The following is an 11,066-nucleotide window of genomic DNA, read 5'->3' on the forward strand; positions in this document are numbered from 1 at the left end:
GTTCTCTTGGGCCGTGCCACTGGCCGCCGTGGAACTTCTATGGTAGTACGAGAGACGGCGGCACGTGAACTTGAAGAGCGCCGCATCGATTGGGGCTACTCCAAGCCGGTTGTGGCGGTTGACATTGCGTGGAATTTGGCTTTCGTTTTCGTTTCGTTGGGTGTGCTTATTCACTCGGTCGATGAAAAACCCAATACGCCAATTCGGCTTTGGATTTTAGTTTATGTGGCTCAGTGTTTGGTGCACTCTGTGCTTGTGTGGTTAGAGTTTAGAAGGAGGAATGCGAGGAGGGCTATGGATATGGAGACGCCGCAACACCCGCAACCTGATATTGACGGATATTTTTCTAATGAAAGCAATGACGAAGATGGTAGCCCGAGGAGTCTGTCCGGGTGAGTAAAATTTCAGTCCTCTCTGCTAAGATCAAGTTGTGATGGTCTTGAGTCCGAACTTTGGTTCTATTTGCTGAAATTCGATATGGGTTTGACCTCTATTTGATAGAATTTTTTCATTTGCTTATCAAAATGGCTTTTCTGACTTTAATTTTGTGTTCATTGTATGGATGACCAGGCAATTTTGTGTTCATTTCTGGCTTCTTAAATGTTTAACCCTGCATTCTTTTTGGAATCATAAATATTTGCCGCTTCTGCGTGCTTTTCTATTAATATGAACAGAACAGTTAAATTCAAGGATAAAGTACAGTGATTTATGAATTCAGAAAAGATAGTGCAGGGGTTATATATAGATAGGATAAGAGACTGGAGAAATTTTCATTAGATCGAGCAAAGGAAGAAGGGTAACGAGAAATCAACCAAATCCCTTTTTCTTTAGATTAAGAAAAATCCATTACATACTTTGATTAGTTCACAAATATAGCATTAATTATCTTCTTCCCTTTCCATAACTAAAAATTGAATTAGACCCTTTCTGCAATTTTCTGTTTTACTTTCACCTTCAATTCTTTCCAACACCTATTTATGGTCCCATCTTCAATTGAATTTGTTATCGTATCTTGCTTCAGTTATAAATTACTGATTTGATGATTTTTAAGTTGGTAGCATGTCATTGACTTGGTGGTATGGATGTGCAGTGTTGCCAGAAGATGTGAGACCGTGAACACCTTGGTATCGTTACTTTGGTGGTTGCTTGGCTTTTATTGGGTCATGGCTGGTGGTAACCTCCTCCTGCAGAATGCTCCATCTTTATACTGGTATGATTTTGAACCGTCGTGGTGCTGGCTGCATATCCTTCTTATGTTTTTATTATAAAGGAAAAATGTATTTTTTTTTTCTTTTGATTGCTTGTAATGTGTTTCACATTGAAGGAAATCTGTCAACATTTTCCTGTTCTTCCCCCTCCATCATTGAAGCTCTGATTATTCTAGTCATTTCATGAATCATTTTCTAGATGGCATTTGATGTTCAGTTTCCTTCATTCTCAAATGTCTTAAATTCCTTCAAAATTAACCTGGGGGTGGTAAGCAGGTTGATTTTTGGCCCATAAGGACTGATGAAATTTATTCAAGTCAACCTTCTCAGACTAATTTTCAGCTTTTCACTTTAGCAATTCAAAATGCCTAATAAGTATTGTTCAGGTCGACATTACTGACTCATTTTCAGATAGTGTCAATGGCTTTTTAAGTTTCAGCTTGCACCCTTTAACTAACTAGCTTTTATGTGATTTTTACAATTTTGAAGTGGCCAATGAATTCCACTCTTCCTTTGGGGGGATAGCACTTCTTATCCCGTAGTCTTGACTATTGTTTTCATTTGGTTATGTTATAAAATGTAATAATAGTTCCCCTAATTGTTAATTATACTTTTAGTTAGTCCCTCCCTCAAAAGCTCTTTTAATTAATAAGCTAATAAAATTTCTGACATGGAATCAGTAATGAGCAAACATGTCCTTCCTTCTTCCGTTGCTGAAAATCAAATGGCTTTGGCAGCAAATAGACCAATTCTGTATGCTTATCTGATTGCAAATGAAGTAATTGATGTTTGGAATTTATCTCATAAGGAAGGTGTTGTCCTTAAACTAGATTTGGAGAAAGCTTTTGATAAAGTAGATTGGGATTTTCTGGATGTGATTTTACTGGCAAAAGGTTTTGGGCACAGATGGAGGAAACGGTTGTATCTCTATTGTCAGGTTTTTTATTATTATTAATGGGCTACTTAAAGGTAAAATCATTCTGACATGGGGTATTAGACAATAGGATCCTCTTTCTCCTTTCTTTTCATTTTGGTTTCTGATTGTCTCGGTCACATGTCATCACATGATGCTGGTTCGGGAAGAATTTTGACTTATTTGGTTGGTAAATCTCTTGTTCGATTAACAACTTTAAGATGATGATACTCTATAATTCTTGGTTTTTGTTTCGAAAATGTAAAATTTTGAGGGTTCATCGAAATGATTGAATTGGATTGGTTGACGACAATGTTTGGATGTAGACATGGGTCTTCTCCTTCTACTTATCTTGGTGTTCCGTTGGGTGGTAATGCGAAGACTTTCCTTTTTTGGCAGCCTGTATTTGAAAAAATTCATCATAAGTTACATAGTTGGAAATATGCCTTCATTTCGAAAGGTGGTCTCCATACCCTTATTCATGCCACTCTTTCTAATGTGCCTACTTATTACCCTTCTTTATTCAAATTACCATCTAAGGTTGCTAAAACTCTGGACAAGCTGCTTAGAGGCTTTTTTTGGGAAGGTTCTAGAGGAGATGGTGGAATGCATAACATTAATTAGGAGAAGAGACTGCTCCCTCAACTTTCAAGGAAGTTAGGTATTGGTCATTTTTCAGGTTCAAAATTTGTCTCCATTATGGAAATGGATTTGGAGGTTTCTGGATGAAAAAGATTCACTTTGTCACTATATCATTGTTGGTAAATTCTATCAATCAAAGGATATTGGTTTGTGACCTAAGGCTGTTATGAGGGATTGTTTTAAATAACCGTGGTGTGCTATTTCTTCTACTTTTGACCTTATTGGCAATCGCGTCCAGAGATGTATTGGAAATGGTATTCACACTGCTTTTTGGCATGATTCTTGGCTAATTTGTTGGAAGATTGCTATGGCTTTTCCTAAACTTTTTTGGTTAACAAATAGGCCTCATGCTACAGTAGCTCAATTATGGAATAGTTCAAATGCCGCTTGGGATTTGGGGCTTCAACGCAATCCTACTGATTCGGAGGTTATTGAATTGGCTTATCTCTCCAATCGTCTATTGGTCATTACCTTACAACCTGTTAATGATTCTTGGGTTTGGCCACTTACCTCTTCAAAAATTGTCACTGTAAAGTCTATCATGAGTGATCTAGTGCATGACATTAGCCCTAAATCGAACCACCTTTACTCGGTGGTTTGGATAGATGTTTATCCTAAGAAAATTAAAATTTTCCTATGGGAGCTTAGTCATGGTACTATCAATAAAGCTGATCGTTTACAAAGGAGGATGCTTCATTTTGTCTTATCACAACATCCTATTATGTTATGTGTTGTTCCAGTTCAGAATTTTCTTGTCATCCATTCGTTCATTGCCTTTTTTCTTCACAATTTTGTGCAACTTTGCTTGATGCTTTTGGATGGTCCATGGGCTTACCAAACACCATTCAGAGCTCTTGGATTTGGTTTTCGTGGGACATCCTTTTCATGTTGTCAAAAAGATTGTTTGGCTTGCTATTAATCGAGTTTTCTTTTGGTATATAATGGTGTGAAAGAAATGGGAGAATCTTTAGGTTCTCTTTCTCATCTTTTGGTAGTTTCTTGGATTTGATTCGTTTTCATTCTTTGTATTTTTGCAAGAATAAACACCCTTTTTGTGACTATAGGATTTCAACTTCAATTTCCCATTGGAGAACGTTTTTGTAATCATCTATTGATGTTTGGAGTTTTTATAAGCTTCCTTTATTTCATTTAACATTGAAATTGTTTCTTTCTAAAAAAAACCCCTGTAATGAGCATAAAGGAAGTTCCGGGTTTTTTTTTTTTTTTCCTCTGTTTTAAAATGAAGGAACTACCCCAGTCATGAATCTGGTGATTCAAGCTTGGAGTGTTTGATGGTAACCTCTGGATAAAACTTAATGATGTAGGGCAGCTACTTGTTGGAATAATCATGGGAAAACCCTGTGTTTTTTATGTTGGATTGCTATGTTCCTTCATTTTGTTCTGTTTTTCAGATTAGGCTTTGGTAGCCGTTACTCTTGATTTGTTTCAAGCTTGTTATTAGGCTCTTACAAGTAATTATTAGCTTTAGTCCAACTAGCCGTCGACTGGTTGTTAGAGCTAGTATGTAAGTTTTAAACCGAATCTTTTAATAGAACTTCTTTTCATCGGGGTAGATGTAGATGATGAGCATAATACAAGGATTTGGAACCTTCATATCCTGGTTCTTTTTAAAAAACAGAAGGGATCCAATCAAATTTGAAGTGCTTTTATTAGTATTATTTGGTTGGGAGGGGGCATGCAGATTTTTGTATATCATTTATCTGTTCCAAATTCAAATTAAAGACTTTCATGGTTTCTAATTCTGAGTTCTTGCAGGCTGGCTGTCGTATTTCTGGCATTTGATGTGTTCTTTGCCATCTTTTGTGTTGTTTTGGCATGTTTGATTGGAATAGCTCTCTGTTGCTGCTTGCCTTGCATTATAGCTATTCTTTATGCTGTTGCAGGCCAGGTAAGAGGAAATCCCGGTTTTCATGGTTGCTAAAGAGATGTTAGGCAGAATGAAGGCACATGAAACCTGCTAACTTCTTTCTTTCCTTTTTCCCTTCACATGAATCTCAGCAGGAAGGTGCAACTGAGGCAGATTTAAGTACTCTTTCTAAGTATAGATATCAAGTATCCAACAATCCTTCTCCCGGGGACGGGTTGATGGTTCCAATAGAAACAAGCAGCCGATACTTGACGACTGAACATGTTCTATTACGAGAGGATGCGGTAAAGTTAATTGTTTTATCGTTCTTTATAAGTTTGTGTTCCTGTTAGTCACACTTCTTCCGTATCATACATCTAATGTGTACATATAGAGATAGAACTAAATAGATAATGTGTGTACGGTAGGTAGAAGGAAATCTAAAGGTCACTACAGTTTGGGAACAGAGTAGGGACTGAATTTATAATTTAACGCAAGAAAGTGTGAGATCCCACATTAGTTGGAAAGGGGAACGAAGCATTCCTCGTAAGGGTATGGAAACCTCTCCCTAGTAAACATGTTGTAAAAAACCTTGAGGGGAAGCCTAGAAGGAAAAGTCCAAAGAAGAAATATCTGCAAGCGGCGGGCTTGGGTTGTTACTAGGAAGTATTCAATTAGATAACCATCATGATCTTTCTCTTCTTTCTTGAACCAATTTCATCTAAAAACTCAATGTTTATGCATAATCTTTGTGCTCTTCCTTTCAGGAGTGTTGTATATGTCTTAGTTCATACGAGGACGGAGTCGAGCTTCATGCTCTTCCCTGTAATCACCATTTTCATTACGCGTGTAGCACAAAATGGCTGAAGATGAATGCAACCTGCCCTCTGTGCAAGTATAACATATTAAAAAACTGTGAACCCGTGTAACGCTGTAGATGAAACGATGCAACGAGTTCCTGGTATGTTTGCCATCCTTGTATCTACATATAGATCAGTTCATCCTGGTTGATCTCTGTTGTATGTAATCAGTCAACTGATGTGATCTGTAGCAACAATTATGAATATCTTTTTAGTCAATGTGTTCAGATTATGAGTTTAAAATTTATGATTCAACTTCTATCATTCTCTTCCCATTTATTATTGGCTGAATATATGATCAAGCCTAACATCTGGGTACCCTTTTCAATTGATTCCCTATTATGCATTGAGCTTCATAGACTTTGAATATTAGAATCGACACCTTGAATTATAAAAGGTAGTTCACACATTGAAATTTCAGGTCTTTATGCATTTTAATTCGTAATAATTTACATGTTATTAAAAAAAAAGGTTAAGAGTTTCTGATGTTTTTGAAATATTTCAGTGAATTGATGTTTTAGTAGAAGATTTAAAAGAAAGCGAAGAAAATTCAAAGGTAAGGATGAAAATACACTGAACCAAGTGTTCCAACTCCTGCGCTTTCCTAATAAATACAGAATATACAATCAAATTTACTCTTCTATCACAAAACGAGTCCTACCGAGCACGAGGACGTCGCCCTCCTGATCTACATTATCATATATTTATATAACTATGTCCAGGAAAACCGTCATTCCGGGCTCGAAACTGCCGAAAGGGTTCTACAAGGCATATATCTTCTCGAGGTCAGAGTTATAGTCATCGTCATCAGATATGTTAACCGAGTGAGGCCACGAGAATGACTTGCCTCCACTTGCCCGTCTGATTCGTCTTTGAGAGTCACTGCAAAAGATTCCAAAATGTTGTCGAAAAACCAGGTAGCACATGCTTGCAAGAGTTGCAACAAGAATTGGAACTCCGACAAGAGTGATGGCGAGAGCCATCCATGTTTCATGCCCTACGACAACATAAGCAATCGATATGAAAGCCCCAGAGGTGCAAGCACAAGCAGCCCACATTAGCTTGTTTACAACTGATACAACCTGCTTTTGAGCCGTTGTGTCCCATGCTACCAATGTAATTTGAACCACAACAACAGCTAAAGATATGAACAGAGATATAGTGTTCAGAAGGCAAAATACTTGGAATCCCATATTATCGGCTATATTCGCCTTCCCGACGTCTTTTCCTTTCTGTATATACTGACCCGGCAAGTTGAAGATGGCCAGGAATGCAATGGATGCAAAAAGAACAGCCACAACTGTGATGGAATTTGTGGTATTCTGAACAGCCTCTCTGTGGAGCTTCTTAAGTTCTTTGACAATGCCAGAAACTCTCCGACGTGTCTTTTCGTTTTGGATAAGTTGCGAGTGAACCTCGTGCTTTATGTCACTGACTGTCCGTTTGAGCTCCATTGCTTCATCAACTTGGCCAACATGCCTAGCATATTTGGCACCAGCTTCAGCCAATGCTTCTTTAATCTCCAGTGAAAACTCACTGTATTGCAGTTTGTCAGCCAAGTCCATAGCGGTTTCGTGTTGACTATTGATCGCATTAACATCGAGCGATGTAAAGCTCAGCAAAAGGCTTACAATCTGAAAAACAACAAACGAAGGCAGGCATGAATCAGCAACAAAACAACTCATGGTTTCAGCAGTAAATTGAATCACACAAGGGATTCACAATAAATAGATAAATTAACTGTGTTGTGAAGGCTCTATGTAAGCTACTTCTAATATATCAATCTAATTTCAGAGCTACTTATGTTATACCTCTGACCGACACTTTCTAGTTGCTATATGCAAGGCAGTATTTCCCATCCTGTCTCGTTCGTTCAATATAGACGCATCGCCGTGCAATAGCTCCTCGACTGCTGCAGTGCTCTGACCTTTCACAGCCATGTGAAGTGCAGTCTGGGACTTCTTATCCTTAATTGCAACTATTCCAGGATCACGATCAATAAGCGTTTTAACAATTCGAAGGAGACCGTACCTAGCTACATTATGCAGAGCTGTCTTTCCATTCTTTCTTACGATTCTCACTGTACCGACATCGGCATCTAAGATAGCATTAACTACTTCCAAATGGTCCTGTACAGCAGCTGAATAGAGAGGGCTTGTATTTGAGGAGTCACATGACCGGCAAAGCTCTGGCCAAATGCCCAAAAGCTCTTTTACAATACCTGAAACAAGTGAACGTTTAACTCCCCAGATATTTAAAGCAAGATATATCAGTAGGAGGTAAACCTTTTCGACTTTTGATGGACAATTAATCAACAAAATGAGCCTACATGACTATCTCTAATAATCAACAAAAGAGGAAGAACATAGCCTAAATCCTTAACCTTTCAGATCATCCTGAATTCAATCACAATAAACACTCAGAACTAAAGCAAGATCATGAAAGATCAATAAGCTAAACGAATGAAAAAATTGCAGTAAGGTGAAATTTAGACTTCTTTTTCTCAGATAATTGAATAAAACCCAAATGAGAAGCAAAACTCATAATGGTCTAAAAAGGGAAGGGAGAAATTATGGTAACTTCGGTTCTGCAGAACTTTTTCAGAAAAATAGAAGCACCAACCAAAAAGGAACTAAAAAATTGATCCCTGAAATTCCTTTTTAGGCATGTTCTTGTGTTCTTGTGTTCTTGTGTTCTTGTGTTTTGTACCATGTCAGTTGTCTGAGGCTCTAAATATACTTAGACTGCTTCAGAGACCATATTAGGATTTAGCTCTCTAAAGAAATTGTATTCATATTTCACTAAAAAAGCAAGTAAAGCAGAAGTACATGGTTTCTCAATCTGGTGAATGGTTCGAACTTCGAAGCTCTTCAACCATGTATGACTTTTAGCACTTCAAACTAAAATTAGAAAAAGCTTTCCCAGAGCAGTCATCAGTCAATGATTGGCAACAGTGATAGCAAATTACTATCTGAATTCATCAAGTCAAGATCCACAGAAAGACGAAAAATCAACCAATTTCTCAAAACCCAATTGGAAACAAAACAGTAAGAAGAGAGAAATTAAGTCAAAGTGAAACAAAAATTTGATAGCAAAAATACCTAGATGGCCACGCTTAGCAGCAACATGAAAAGGGTGCAAATCAGATTTGGACCTAATCTTCAGGATCTGGACAGTCGAAAATTGAAGCAAATAGCTAAAAACCTCCTCAAGATTATTCTCAGCCGCCATGTACAGAGCCGTCTCCCCAGCATCGTTCTGCATCGCCATCAGATCGGTGATCCAAGAACCCTCGGCCTGTTCATCTCCGGCAAGCTTATCCAAAACCCGTTTGATGGCCTCGAGGTCCCCAGATCGAACGACGGAGAAGAACGATTGATGGGTGATGAATCGCAGAGCCTTGGATTCCATCATCCAACCCTTAATCTTCAGAACCCACCAAGAACTCGAAAACTAAAATTGGGGTAGAGAGTTCTTAACTTCGCTTCCCCTTTTTCCCCCTAGCGATTCGATTGGGAGAGAAGAATTTAATGGAGCTATGATCAGTACAGCAACCCATTATGCACACAGTAAAGAAGTGGTAAATTGTGGAGGGGGAGACTGTTTTGTTTGTTTGCTGCCGCGAATTTCGTCCTCATCGCCAAGGAACATTTACGAGATCATTACAATGGATTGAGCTGAGAGACAGCTGAGAATCTGTCGGCTCTCGGTTCAAATTATTCTTCGTTCTCTTCCCCTGCGCCGCATTATCATCTGTTTTACTTCATCTTGAAGAAAGGATTTTATATAGATTTTAAATATGAAAACAAAAAATTAGAATTTAATATTTATAAAGATTTCTACTAACCTATGAATATACTCGCAAATAAACATTAAAAACATCATGTTTGGAAAGAAAAAAAAAACGTCTTTAAAATACCATATCGAAACCACTATCATATGCACGTGTTATGGTCTCTACTTGAGATGTCGTCGTGAGCCGCACAAAGGTGTCTTACCTTTACCTGAAATAAAAGTATCATACGACATGAGTATTTTAAAAGATATTCAGTAGGTGACCTTAGTATTGAGATTAGGGAATGCAAACAAATGTAACTCATGATCTAAGGACGTATCGTTAAAACCATCATAGGGTTGGCTTCCATTCCGGACAAATTAGATGTGTAGTACTTCCTTACCCACGATCCACACGCATGAGCGTGGATCCCCAGGCAATTCGCACCCCCCATGGACCCATCGTAGTCGAGCTAGCTGTTTGTAGCAATGTTTTGAGGTTAGCATACCCCCGAGTACAATACGAGCCATGATCATCATCATCATCGTAGTGTAGGTATCCGTACTCATCATCTAAAATGAGGAAGTAACATGATGTATATGTACACACAAAATGCATGAGATCCTTATAGTTTTTATGTTTAAATCATTTTTATGACACAATCGACTCATCCATCCACATATTACTATAAGTAACAACATGTTTACGTTAACTTTCATAAATTCATCATCATTAACATTAACTAGGATTGTGTCTTGAAAAAATCATGGTCTTAATGAATCGTGACATTTAATACATATACATTATCTTAATATAGAATACTCTCATATTAAATCATCTCATTTGTTACCTTGTCATGTTATCATGCATCATCATCATATAATGTTATCATGTAACATCATCGTATAACATCAGCATATAACCTAGTCACATCATCATATATCATAATCTCATCATTGTATAATACAGTCACATCATCATATAATATAAATCATAAATGACACATGCAAGGGCTAGTGGACACGTATCGTCATACATAAAACAAGTCTTCCAATCGAGCCGATGGTAAGACCACTTACTTGGTTGGCCTTAGCCGGCGTTTTCTTTAAACTCGAGTACATTTGAATTCAGTCCCTTAAAGTTGGCTAATGGATCAGTACCAACAATTATTCAGCCGAATCCGGATTCACAGATCTCGTCTTCCTTACCTAACAGCCTCGCGAAATTTCTTCAACATTCTCTCTCTTTCCGAATCATTTTCTGACCATACTTTTCGTCGTCCTTCGCCCTCCGTAGCCTTTCGTTCATCGTTTCGTTCACTCCCACGACATAATACACTTTTGTATGTACGTGTAGCATTTTTTTTAATTTTATATTTAATAAAATGATTAGTCTTAAATTTTTATTGAATATGTCACAAATCTGTACGCGTTTTTGAAAATGGAAAATTAAGGTTTGAAATCTAAATTCTAAAACTTTAAGCACTAATTAATTAAATAAGTAATAGTTTAAGAAGAAAAAGTTGAATTATTTTGTGAAGTAACATGATAGAATAGCAATTAGCATTATTTGTATGTAATGTGTGTTATGCATGTGATGATTTGATGAATCCTTTCTGGGATAGATATCATTTATTTTATTTTTTATTTCAATAATTATAAAATAAAATAATTTATTTCATTTATTATTATAATAAAGATCTCAATAGTAAGTATTGTTTTCTAAGATCAAAATGGCTACAAATCATTATCAAATTACTATATATATATATATGTTAAAAAGAAAAAAAAAAAAAAAAAAA

At 37.1% G+C, this 11,066-nt stretch overlaps 2 protein-coding genes across 3 annotated transcripts; one reads left to right on the top strand and one right to left on the bottom strand.

Moving 5' to 3' along the window:
• Nucleotides 1–272: 272 nt before the first annotated feature.
• Nucleotides 273–5,769, top strand: LOC111785118 (E3 ubiquitin protein ligase RIE1-like; the record flags this gene model as incomplete). 2 transcript variants are annotated; one of them, XM_023665582.1, is given in 5 exon segments in its annotated part: nt 273–392; nt 1,091–1,210; nt 4,540–4,672; nt 4,783–4,935; nt 5,398–5,769. In XM_023665582.1, coding segments are annotated over 5 exon segments (688 nt in total), but the record flags the coding sequence as incomplete, so codon positions are not given.
• A 249-nt stretch (nt 5,770–6,018) lies between these two features.
• On the bottom strand, nt 6,019–9,233 carry LOC111785117 (ankyrin repeat-containing protein At2g01680-like). Its single transcript, XM_023665581.1, has 3 exons — nt 8,592–9,233; nt 7,302–7,711; nt 6,019–7,124 (listed from the first exon to the last, which is right to left on the bottom strand). The coding sequence occupies exons 1-3, from the start codon at nt 8,902–8,904 to the stop codon at nt 6,252–6,254; spliced, it is 1,596 nt and encodes a 531-aa protein (XP_023521349.1). The 5' UTR covers nt 8,905–9,233; the 3' UTR covers nt 6,019–6,251.
• Nucleotides 9,234–11,066: the final 1,833 nt, after the last annotated feature.

The sequence above is a fragment of the Cucurbita pepo genome, unplaced genomic scaffold, assembly GCF_002806865.2.
Source record: "Cucurbita pepo subsp. pepo cultivar mu-cu-16 unplaced genomic scaffold, ASM280686v2 Cp4.1_scaffold000372, whole genome shotgun sequence".
Classification (NCBI taxonomy): Eukaryota; Viridiplantae; Streptophyta; class Magnoliopsida; order Cucurbitales; family Cucurbitaceae; genus Cucurbita; species Cucurbita pepo.

Excerpts from the sequence above, each read along its gene's own strand:
- LOC111785117 (XM_023665581.1), bottom strand. The coding sequence starts at position 8,904 with ATGATGGAATCCAAGGCTCTGCGATTCATCACCCATCAATCGTTCTTC. Across the intron at positions 7,712-8,591 it reads TGCTAAGCGTGGCCATCTAG|GTATTGTAAAAGAGCTTTTG; the intron begins GTATTTTTGCTA and ends CACTTGTTTCAG. Across the intron at positions 7,125-7,301 it reads CTAGAAAGTGTCGGTCAGAG|ATTGTAAGCCTTTTGCTGAG; the intron begins GTATAACATAAG and ends GTTGTTTTTCAG.